General features: G+C 42.7%; 1 protein-coding gene across 6 annotated transcripts in view; it reads left to right on the top strand.

Annotated features, from left to right (window-relative positions):
* snx13 (sorting nexin 13) overlaps positions 1–12,802 on the top strand; it is a 180,663-nt gene that overhangs the window by 32,812 nt on the left and 135,049 nt on the right. For 4 of the 6 annotated variants that reach the window (XM_073054106.1, XM_073054107.1, XM_073054108.1 and 1 more), the window contains one exon: positions 597–709. The exons of 1 other annotated variant lie outside the window; for it this stretch is intronic. In XM_073054106.1, the coding sequence (XP_072910207.1) occupies positions 597–709 (113 nt within the window). Of the gene's footprint in view, positions 1–596; positions 710–12,802 lie in introns of those variants that run through there. One more of the 6 variants, XM_073054109.1, reaches the window with a different exon arrangement.

Genomic DNA, 12,802 nt, shown 5'->3' on the forward strand with positions numbered 1-12,802 from the left:
CCCAAAATATCAATCTTGCCCTTACCAATTAATAATGTAGAAATGTATTTTTGTTTAGGAGAAAAATAGGCCAATATGGAACTTAATTTTTTTTGTATATGTAAGGATTGAAGGTGCCTGAAAAATAACCAAGGGAATTTTGAAATAATATGGGAAGGCCAGTTTTGGATTTCAGTCAGTTAGGGCAAGTATGTTTCAGATGAATTGGTGACAGAACTTGTTGATTAGAAAAAATATTTTGTCTGCAAGCTCCTAACCAGGCATCAAGTTCATTTCAAGTTGGGAGTGTCAAAAATTTAGTTGAGTTGAATTGATTCCCACCCATTGGAAAAAAGTGGTTAAGAATTTGTTCTTTCTCATCTACAGTAGGTTCCATATGTAGTGTCGGTTATTAAGAAAATGCTGTCTGAAATGTTAAACTTGTGCTTGGTGAAATTTTGATTTTTATTAGTTTCATGTGAATTAGATTGTGATTTCCCATTATCTCATTTAACCTACAGATTCAGTTTTTAAATCATCAAACATATTTAACTAATGGTTTTTGAGTTCACACCTTCACTACATTCTTGCTTACAGTTTATTTTTTGTTGTTTCAGGCTGATGTTTCCATATGGGGATGGGGATGCCTTGGTGTCGTTCTTTTTCTAGTCACTTTTGGACCTTTTGCTATATTTTACTTTGCGTTTTATATCCTGTGCTTTGTGGGTGGGTGAGTATATTTTTTAAAATCTTTTTAAGAAGCATGTTAATCTTGCACCATCTAGTAGATAAACTATAAATGTAATATTCTGTATGTTAGTTTGCATAATAATTACATTCTTTAATACTTTAAATGTTTAATAGCATAATTTTTAAAGTCCAGTTTGCTGTTTTGCCTAGTTGTGCATCTGTTTTCATAAAACCTGTATAATGCTGAAAATGTTGAATTAGATTTCCAAGCCTACTGGTGAGCTTGGACACTTATAAATGGAACAAACTATATATATACTTCAAAATATAAGTAGTTTCTAGCTTATGCAAAGTGTTTTAATATACTGTTCATCACTTACCATTTTAGTTAATTATCAGTCTTTCAATTTACTGGAATTTTCTCAAAATAACTTCCTGGCCTGAGTGGTTTTTTTTGAAAGAAAAACTTGCCCAAGATTCTTTATTTTTGTTCAAGTTCCCTCTTGCCTGTTCATTTAGGCCCAAGTTTATAAATTGTTGAATGTTCTTTTTCCAGCCACATCTGAAGATTGAGGAGAGCCATGTGTGGTGCATAAACACTGGCATGTACTGTTTAATTTGAATGGACTGCCATATCCTGCATGGCTAGCTCAGTTAATACTAACCACATGAATCACATTAAATACTACTTACCTCTCCTTAGCCAGGTTACCCTTTTATTCCAGTATGGAGGTCAACAATCAACATTATCTTACTTCTGGAAATAACTATTTTCTTAAGTTATGAATTGATTTTTACTTTCAACATTTAAAACATGCATGCTACTTTTTCTTTCCAAACAATTTAGTCCAACTCATTGTAACGTCCATTGCATTGTTCTGTTGCCCAAATGACTACCTTTAATCTCCTTCCAAATGATCTCTCTTGAACCATATAGCCTGTGTTGTTCAAGCTTTGTTTCCTTTTCTGACTGTGGTTTCTCAGATAATTCTGGATTTAGCTGTTTACTTGTTTCTTCAGAACTGATAATGCAAAGGCTGTAAATTGTAAGTTTCATCCCAGGCCTGTGTGTTTTAATCCTTAACTTTGAAGTTGCCTAGCAACTGATTCATTTGGGGATTCCAGGAATTGGTAATAAATGTATTTTTTGTCAGTGTTGCTTACGGCCATAAGATTGATAAAGAGCATGCTGATCCTCACAGCTTTCCAATGTTAGCTCACTTCCATGACTTGCACTGAGTTCCTTCACCTATTTACAATGCCCTGTAAAAAGATTCAACCCCAACCATTTGTTCACATAAATCAGTATTACAGCCAGGGATTTCACTCAGTTTAACTGAGAATTTGTACTTGTGTATCATATGCTCCTTTTTTTCCACAGTAGAGTCTAAAAGAAAACAGAAAAATTGTAAAGTATGAAAAACTAAAAATTCAAAAGCTGAAATGTCAGCAGTTCAATAGTATTTACTCCCTCAGTATTTGTTAAGCCACCCCTTTTGGCTATTACAGCCAGTAGTTTGTTTGGATAAGTCTCTATTAGCTTTGCACACAGTGAAGGAGCAAGATTTACCCATTCCTCCTTGCAAAATTGCTCAAGCTGTGTCAGGTTAATTGGGGTCTGGTGGTGGACAGCAATCTTGAGGTTTTACCAGAGAAGTTCAATCGTGTTAAAGTCAGGACACTGGGCCACTCAAGGACATTAATTTTCTTCATTTGAAGTCACTCCTTGGTTCTTCTCGCAGTGTGTTTTGTTTGGGTCATTGTCCTGCTGAAAGACTAACTTCCCCTTCAGTTCAAGCTTTCAGGCTGAGGCTGGCATGTTTTTATCCAAGATCTTTCTGTATTTAGCAGCATTTATCTTCCCATCAATCCTGACCAGATTTCCAGTCCTTACTGCATAAAAGTATCCCCATACCATGATGCTACCACCACCATACTTTACAGTAGGGATGGAATTACCTGGCTGATGCACAGTATTAGATTTATGCCACATGTATTGCTTTTTTTTTTAAAAAAAAGAAACATCCTTGACCACAAGGATTTCGCAGAGCATTACTTAGGAGATACTATAAAGACGTGGAAGGAAGGTTGTGTGGTCATATGAGACTAAAGTGGAACTTGGTATCAACACTAAGCAGTACATGTGATGTAAATCACATACTGTGCATTGGCCAGGTAACAGCATCCGTACTGTAAAGTTTGGTGGTGGCACTATGCTATGGGATGTTTTTCAGCAGCAGGGGCTGTAAATCTGGTCAATTGTGATGGGAGGATGAATACTTCCAAATATACAGAGATCCTAGATAAAAAGCTGCTAGCCTCTGCCAGAAAGCTTAATCTGGAGAGGAAATTTGTCTTTCAGCAGGACAACAACCCAAGCACAGTGCCAAAGCAACCATGGAATGGCTTCAAATGAAGAAAATTGATGTCCTTGAGTTGCCCTGTCAGAGTTCTGACCTTAACCTGATTGAACATCTCTGAAAAGACCTCAAGATTGCTGGCCACCGCCGGTCCCTAACTAATTTGGCACATTTGAGCAATTTTGCAAAGAGAAATGGGCAAATCTTGCTCCATCACATTGTGCAAAGCTAATAGTGACTTGCCCAAAAAGGCTGTATTGTGGCTGCAAGAGGTGCTTAAACTATGTACTGAGTGAAGAGGGATGAATACTTTTGAACTGCTGACATTTCAGTTTTTGAATTTAGATTTTCATGCTTTACAATTCTCCCTGTTTTTTGGGCTGCTCTGTGGGGAGGAGCATGTGATTCACAAATAACAATTCTCAGTGAAATTGATCGAAATCCCGAATTGGAATGCTCATTTATGTGAATGGGGCTGAATACCTTTTTGAGGCATTGTATGTGTCAGCTTTAGTCTTACAGGCATTTGCCTTCTCAGTTCCAAATTCTGGAATCTTTCCATAATCCATCATATTTCCATTTTTAATAGTCTTCTGGAAGCTTAATCTGACTGATCTGCAATAATGTGTATTTTTTGTAAATACTGTTATAAAATGCAGAGTGTGATATTGAAATTGGCAGGGAGTTGCTTGTAGTGTAATAATTTTATTTGCTGCCAGGATCCAGGGTGTCATAGCAGGTAGATGCTTGAATTAAAAATGTGGGAAATCACTAGGAATGCATTGAACATCCTTTTGGATAATAACTGCATTTGATAGTATGTGCAGGTATAACATCTGCATTGCTGTGCAGGGAAACCAACATTAAAGTGATCTACAGTTGTAATAGTGATAAATAATTTCTATAGGCAAAGTTTTCATTTGTTGTGTACTTGAGTTCAAAGAAGAATGCAAGGCCTAGTTCCCGGAGTTCTTATTAACAAAATAAGTCAACATTTCGGGTTGGAAAACATCACTGATGACCCAGTTCTGAAAAAATGTCTCCAATGCAAAATGTTGATTCTCTCTTCCCACAGATGTGGTTTGACTTGTTAAGTATTTTTGCTTTTGTATTAAAATTTCAGTTCAATGATTTTTGATCAGAACATTTATTGACAGTTGTTAAACTATTAGATAAATCCATGTAGGCTTACAATGTAGAGCACATAACTGGTTAAAACTAAAGTGCAGAAAAGCACAAATTAATGCTTAGATATCAATTTGGATTGAAAAGATTAATTCATTGATGTAAAATGTTCTGTAATAATTTCTTGTTTTGTCTGATCCTAAAATCAGTCTAATGAAAAATTATTAATTTCAAAACATTTGAGTTTGTCATTGTTTCTTGACTTGCTCAGTAAAACAACAGTTTCTGTTTTTTTTTCTGATCTTAAGTATTTGTAGTATTTTTTTTCCAGGTTAGAACTGGATTATTAAAAACTGTCCTCAGCCTCAAATTTCAAACAAGTTCCAACAGAATTTTCTAAAAGTTGCCTTCTGTTGAACTTTGCATTGGTGTCTATGGATCTACTCCATAGGGATATTTTGCATCCACTGTTTTATGACTGTAGTGAAAAGGCTGTGAGAAAATGATCGTTCATGTGAACTTTGTGCCACATATCTGGTCTGCAATCCAGAACTTATTCCAACTTGTTTCTTACCTTTGTCACCCCTTCTGGAATATATTGATGAGATTAAATTAAGAGTGCGAAGAAGCATCTGTGAAACACAAGTTGAAGCATTCATTGATTATAATAACTGAGTCTGAGACTTCTACACTTGATGGATACTTACGATGAGCAATCCTCGAATGGAAGTTCCATTGAAATCCAGGTTAAAGAATCATGACATCATCAAAGTTGGTATTCAGTCCATAAAATGAATACTGGTTGTCCTCAAGCAATCCAGTAATTCTCACCTCCAGTTCTTTAAACATGACTCTTCTTAATTCTCTCGTGCAATACTCCCAAAATGCTGTAGGAACTCAGCAGTCCAGTCGGCTTCAATAGTAATCAGTGGATGTTTTAGACTGAGACCCTTGTTCAGGACTGGAAAGGAAGGGATTGGAGTCAGACTAAGGAGGGGGGAGAGTGGCAGGTGTTAGGTGAAACTAGGAGAGAGTGAAGTGAAGAGCTGGGTGATTGGTGAAAGATGAAAGGCTGGAGAAGGGGGAATCTGATGGGAGAGGACAGAAGACCAGGGAAGGAGGAGGACCACCAGAGGGAAGTGATGGGCAGGTCAGGACATAAGGTGAGAGAGAGGAACAGGAATGGGGAATGGTAAAGGGGAGGAGGGGGGAGGCAGTTACTGGAACTGAGAAATTAATGTTCATTCCATCAGGTTGGAGGCTACTCAGATGGAATATAAGATGTGCTCCTCCAATCTGAGTCTAGCCTCATCATGACAGTGGAGGAGGTCATGGACTGAGATGTCGGAATGAGAAGAGGAAGTAGAATTGAAATTGATGGTCACTGGGAAGTCCGGCTTTTTGTCGCAGATGGAGCGAGGGGCGATCTCCCAGTCTACATCGGGTTTCACCTATGCAAGGGGCCATACCACGATCACCGGATACAGTAGATGATCCCAACAGACTTGCAAGTGAAGTGTTTAGGGCACTGAATAGTAATGAGGAATGAGGTGTAGGGGCAGGTGTGGCACTTGTTCTGCATGCAAATATGAGTACCAGGAAGGAGATCGGTGGGGAGGGATGAATGAACAAGGGAGTCATGTAGCAAGCAGTCCCTGTAGAAAGTAGGGGGTGGAGGGAAAGATGTGTTTGGTGGTGGGATCCCATTGGAGCTGGCGGAAGTTGCGGAGAATTATGTGCTAGAAGTGGGGGCTGTTGGGATGATAGGTGATGTAACCCCTGGGTCGCCTCTGGCATCGCTCAAACTCGTTCTAGTCTAGGGGGAGCAGCCTTTGGCCCCGCCAAACTGGGTAATCAGCTGGTGTGGATGCTGTGTGATGTCCCCGCCTCGCCCAAAAAACAGACAGTACACCTTATGCGATTAAATGAGTACAATTTATAAAGATTACTATAACTAAGCGATTACTAACGATACAGTATATATGAATAAGAGAAAAAAAAGAAAAGGCGCCAAACTTATCAAAGTCCAAACCACTTCGTGCACAATCGTTGGAGCTCAATTACTGAAGTATTTTTGGCATTCGATCCCCTCGACTCCTCGACCCGCCTCCTGGGACCCCCACGGTGGTCGACCAGACGCTCCACACTCCTCTGTCTCCGTCTCCTCTCATCACCGAAACCTTGGGCTGGGGACCGTCGCCCAGCTTCCAGCATCCCGTCCTCTCTCTCTCACTCCATCGCCCCCGACTCCCCAAAATCCCGCCAACAATCAGTTTACAGTCCCAAACAAGCTTCCAGCACTTATCATAACAAAGACGCTAGCATTCCTACTATTAACACAGGCGCCAGCATTCCTACTTTTAACAAAACAAAGACGCCATTTTGATTACATACACAGTAACAAAGACAAAGAAAAAAACCCCCGTTACACTCTCCCCCCACCAAATAAAAGTCATGTCCTCATGACTATTTGATAACTCGTCACCTTTCCTGCCAACACACCGTAACCCAAGCACAAGCAGTGACATCTCCTCCCCACACAGTAAACCTCACGCCCTGTTCCTTAGGCGCTATATAGGCCAACTATCTGGGCGTTCCCTAACGCTTCTGAGGCCTCCGTATCCCCCTCACCTAAACCTTTAGGCTAGGACACAGCTGGGGATACCTTGGGTCCACTACCAACTCCTCTTTCAACCTCTCACTCATGCCCCACACTGCACACAGCTAACCCTCCCCACTACACCTGACTCAGTGGAAGAAGGGCCAAAGGTCTCTTCTTCAATCGAGGGAAAGTCAGCAAAAGGTAGCATGTACCACACATCCAGCACATCAGCCTTTGAATCCGTATTCTTCCTCATTTCTTTGATCGGTAGCTGCTGTTTGATCTTCTCCAAACGGAAACACGTGACCTGCACTGCTCCTGCAGTCTCTTCAGCCTCCTGCAATTGAGATTATCATCTTCTCTGGCCCCTGGCTCAGCAGTTCTGACTCCTGCATCCCGGCCATCTCAATCTGGAATGCAGTTACTCCAACAGCTTCTTCCACTCCGACCTGAAAAGCAGCAGTTAAACGATTGGTCACCCTCCAGTTCAGTATTCACTGCACTTCTCTCCAGCTTCTTTTTTTCTCCTCATGACTTCTTCCAAATCAACCTTCAGGTGTTGCACTTCATTTGAACTGTCGATGGTCATCTTCAGGTTCCCTTCAAGCTACCGCTTCCCCCTTCCAAGATTTGTCCGCAATTTCTTCACCTCCGCAAACTCCCTTCTCCAGGCTCTCAGTTTGCTGTGGCCCTCAGTCAAACAACTTCCTTCGTTCTCTCCAATTTGTACATCTTTCAAATGGTTCCAGATCACTCTCTCCGGTCTCTCAGTCTTCATTTCAAACTTGATTCCGTAGAGACAGACACTCACGAGCTGCGACCTTCGCCAGCCCTGGCACGTGTCCAGAAAACACTTTAACTCTGTAGTTCTCAGCCGCTCCTGCAACGACCTCACTTCATATTCTCCTGAGGCAAATCCAAATACCAGGAGATCATCCACATAGGTCAAAATTCCAAACGCCTCCACACCCCCATGGTCTTCCACATGCCCTGCAGGAAGGTTGCAAGGGCTCCGGAGATACCCTGTGGTATCTTTTCGGACTGGAAGACTCCTAGGGAACTTATAACCGTCGTCTTCTCCTTGTCGGCCTCACTCATCGGGATCTGGCAACATCCACTCCTCAGATCCAGCACCTTAAACCTCTTCGCACCACTCAGATAGGCCATCGCCTCTACGGCCCAATATAATCCACACACACGCTGCCTACGTCTGCCACGCTGTAGGGGCCAGTCGCTGCAACCTCTGCCTCACCGAGGTGTCTTCAGCAGTCAACTCCCCTCCCTGGTGGTATTTCACAGCGTCCACTAAGAGGGTCTGTTCCTTGCGGGAGTTCCTTGGTACATTGCTGGGAATGTGCTCCCCCAGAGACCCCAAGCCGTTCCCCCACTGGGCCTCCTCTAAGTTTCCCGACACCTCTCGGATCAACGGAACAACTGATCCCCTTGACAAATCCCCCTGTCTCCGCAAGCAATTTATCTGCCCTCCTAACCAAAATGGATACCCTAAAAACTTCCCACCAATCTCCTGCCACGGATATGATAAGCCCCCCAGCTGCGGCATTTGACTTCCAGTCGAACCACACGCATTTTCCCACACTTTCCCAGAACTGGCAGCTGTCACTTCGAGATAATTGCGCCCGACAGTTCTAACAACGCTACCAGCCCGCCTACTCAAACTTTCAACCAATCCCTGTCGCTTTCCCTCAGCCAAGCACTGCCACTCACCCAACAACTGAGAGGTCTGTTCTGCCCACGTCTCCGCCCCTTTAGGGCTGGACATTATTCCAACAACCGGGCGGAGCCCACCATAGCTGAAACATCCCAACCTGTCACTCCTCACTCTCCAAACAGTACGGTCAGCCCATGGTACCACCACCATTTCGTCAGCGCTAGTCGGAACTCGAACAACGACCCCCGGGCTACCAACAGCAGCCACCCTACCCAACACACATGCAGAGACAACCGGCAATCGCACACCCACAAAGGCACACTAGCTCTTCGCCACAGACACAATTCAAAGAGGGCGATCACACAGCTTCCACAGAAATCAATCCCGGACGAACACCCCCACAATGTAACCCCTGGGTCGCCTCAGGCATCGCTCAAACTCGTTCTAGTCTAGGGGGAGCAGCTTTCGGCCCCGCCAAACTGGGTAATCAGCTGGTGTGGATGCTGTGTGATGTCCCCCGCCTCGCCCAAAAAACAGACAGTACACCTTATGCGATTAAATGAGTACAATTTATAAAGATTACTATAACTAAGCGATTACTAACGATACAGTATATATGAATAAGAGAAAAAAAAGAAAAGGCGCCAAACTTATCAAAGTCCAAACCACTTCGTGCACAATCGTTGGAGCTCAATTACTGAAGTATTTTTGGCATTCGATCCCCTCGACTCCTCGACCCGCCTCCTGGGACTCCCACGGTGGTCGACCAGACGCTCCACACTCCTCTGTCTCCGTCTCCTCTCATCACCGAAACCTTGGGCTGGGGACCATCGCCCAGCTTCCAGCATCCCGTCCTCTCTCTCTCACTCCATCGCCCCCGACTCCCCAAAATCCCGCCAACAATCAGTTTACAGTCCCAAACAAGCTTCCAGCACTTATCATAACAAAGACGCTAGCATTCCTACTATTAATACAGGCGCCAGCATTCCTACTTTTAACAAAACAAAGACGCCATTTTGATTACATACACAGTAACAAAGACAAAGAAAAAAACCCCCGTTACAGTGAGGACAGTAAAAACCCTATCTCTGGTGTGTCTGCGGGAGGATGGGGTGAGGGCAGATGTGCGTGAAATGGAAACAATGTGGGTGAGAGCAGTGTTTGATGGTGGAGGAAGGGAAGTCCTTTGATGAAAGAGGACATCTCAGTTTTTCTGGAATGGAAAGCTTCATCCTGAGAGCAGAAGCAGCGGAGGCAGAGGAACTGAGAGAAGGGAATGGCATTTTTACAAGTGACAGGGTTGCAAGAGGTATAGTCAAGGTAGCTGAGAGTGGGTTTATGATCGATATTAGTAGATAAGCTGTCTCCAGAGATGAAGGCAGAGAAATTGAGTAAGGAGAGGGAATGGAAATGGACCAAGTAAATTTGAAGGCATGGGTGGAAGTTGGAGGCAAAGTTGTTGAAATTGACAAGCACAGCATGGGTGCAGGAAGCAGCACAATGCAGTTGTTGGTGTAGTGTAGGAAGAGTTGGGGAGCAGTACAGGTGTAGGCTTAGAACATGGACTGTTTCACACAACCTGTGAAAAAGCAGGCATAGCTGGAATCCACGTGAATGCCCATGGCTACACCTTTGGTTTGAAGGAAGTGGGAGGAGCCAAAGGAGAAATTAAGGGTGAGGACCAGATTTGCCAGATGGAGGAGAATGGTGGTGAAGGGGAACTCTTTGGGTCTGTTGTCTAGAAAGAAGCTGAGAGCTTTAAAGCCTTCCTGATGGGGGATAGAAGTTTTCAGGGACTGGACATCCACAGTGAAAATGAGACAGTCAGGGCCAGGGAACTTAGTCATTGAAAAGATTAAAAGTGTATGAAGTGTCAAGGAAGTGTGTAGGTAGGAAGGGACTGAACCAAGGGAGGTAAAACAGAGGAGGTATGCAGACACAAGTTCAGTGGGGCAGGAGCAGGCAGAAACAGTCAGCTTTGTGGATCTTGGGTTAGGAGGTAGAAACAGGAGGTGCAGGGTAAGGGAATTAAGAGTTTGGTGACAGTGGATGGGGAAATCCCCAGAGTTGATGAGGTTGGTGATAGAATTACTTCATTTTATTATCTTGTGTGTATGTTTATACATTCTCCTTGAAATTTATGATTTAATCTTCATCTACCTCACTGTCTGGGGCATGCTGTCTTTTCATTACTACCATCATAGAGGAGATACAGGAACTGGAAGGCCCACACTCAGTTAACCACAACTAGTTTCTTCCCCTTTGTTGTCAGATTTCTGCATAATCTATAAACACTAACTCATTACTTTTTAGCACTATTTTATCTTGTAATTTATAGGTATTTTATGTCTTTGCACTCTGCTGCTGCCGCAAAACAACAGATTTAATTTCTTATAAGATAGTGATGATAAACTTGATTCTGTCTCATTAAGACAGTCAATTCCAGATCCTGACTATTTGTGTGAAAGTTCTTTTTTTTCCACAAGTTGCTCCTGGTTCTTTCTCAATCCCATTACATTTTACTCCTCTGGTTGTTGATTTTCAGCTGAAATGACTTGAATGATTTAGAAGACATTATTAAATTGCTTCATAGTATTTGTTCCTTGGAGAATAATCCCAGGTGCAATTTATTGACCAGTCTCATTCCTGTACCATCTTTCTAGAACCTTTCTTCCTGCATTGCGGTGACCAGAATAGAATGTAGTATTCTAGTTAAGGATTTTTTAAAGATCAGTTCAATGTAAATTCTTTATCTTCACATTTTGATTAATATAAGAAAAATGGTATCTGTTTTGGAATGATGTGCTTCAAAGTACAACATGAGGGGAATGAGACCCTTGAAGAAAAATAAGTTTTAGTATCCTTTTGACATTAAATTAGCTAGTATAGGCAATTGTAGAGCAGTACTTTTGGTGAAGAGCTTGACCAGTTGGTAAGGAAAGATAAGGGAAAGTCTTTTCAAGATCTCTCTTTAGTCTTATTGTAGTTAAAATAGCCTCTAGGGCAGTTAGTTGTCTGCCCCTCTTGTCTGATGTGAGAGATCTGAGGCTATCACTGTCCCTGGTGTCTTTACTTCTGGGAAGTAAGTCCAGCTGCAGTTTTTAGTTGACCGCACTCAGCAGCGAGCACTGCAGTTGGACTCAAGAACATTTGTCATGTGGAGATGATCATAGTGGGAGCTTTAGTGAGGTGGTTACATCAGAGAGGCTGATGACAGGCAGCTGAGCGACTGCCAAAAGTGTGTGGGACTTGCCTGTGGCCATTTCTCTCACTAATATATCATTTTGGACACTTTGTGGGGGAGGGAGTGGGGAATAGCCTTACAAATGGGAGCCGCAGCCAGATCAGTGGTACTGTGACTGGCTCTGATGCACAGGAGAGGTTGGAGGCAGCTATTGTGGCAGTAGGCTCCATATTTAGAGGGAACAAAGTGGGTTCTGTGGCTGCAAATGAGATATCAGGATGACACGTTACCTCCTGAGTGCCAGGTCAAGCAACTCTAAGCCATTTCAGAACATTCCCAAGGTATAGAGTAAGCAGGCAGAAGTCATGGTAAAAATTGGTACCAGTGATCTGTATGGGAAAAAGGATGAGGTTCGGCTGATTGAATACAGTGAGTTAGGCAGAAAGTTGAAAAGCAGAACCTTTGCTACCTTTGATTGCTTTAGCCATTGCCACATGCTACATGGGAAGGAGGCACACACTCAGCGATTCAGGAACAGCTTTCTCCCCTCTCCGATTTCTAAATAGACATTGAACCCATGAACAATACTTCACTTTTTTCTTGTTATTTTGTACTACTTATTTTAACTTAACTATTAAATTGACATATTCTTAATGTAAATCATTTTTCCCCTCTGATATATCAGCAGGGAGAAGAGGTAAGAGGCCAGAATGGGGAATAGAAGAAGAGGGGAGGGGGAGGAAATTTTTTTTCTCTACTGGAAGGAGAAATCAATATTCATGCCATCAGGTTGGAGGCTACCTAGATGGAATATAAGGTGTTGCTCTTCCACTCTGAGAGTGGCTACATCTTGGCATAAAAGCAGGCAGTGGACTGACATGTCGGACCGAAATGGAAGTTCTGCTTTTGGCAGATGAAGCAGAGGTACTCGACGAAGCAGCCCCAATTTACAACAGCTATCACCAATGTAGAGGAGGCCACATCAGGAGCACCAGACATAATGAACAACCCCAGCAGATTTGCAAATGAAGTGTTGCCTCACCTGGAAGGACTGTTTATTCACTTCCATAGAAGCTGCCTGACCTAATGAGCTCCTCCTGCATTTTGTGTGTGTTGCTTTGGATTTCCAGCAGTTGCAGAATTTCTTGTGTTTATGATATACCTGTAATGTATTGGACTAAGTCTATTACTCT

This window comes from Hemitrygon akajei, chromosome 8 (genome assembly GCF_048418815.1).
Source record: "Hemitrygon akajei chromosome 8, sHemAka1.3, whole genome shotgun sequence".
In the NCBI taxonomy this organism is placed as follows: Eukaryota; Metazoa; Chordata; class Chondrichthyes; order Myliobatiformes; family Dasyatidae; genus Hemitrygon; species Hemitrygon akajei.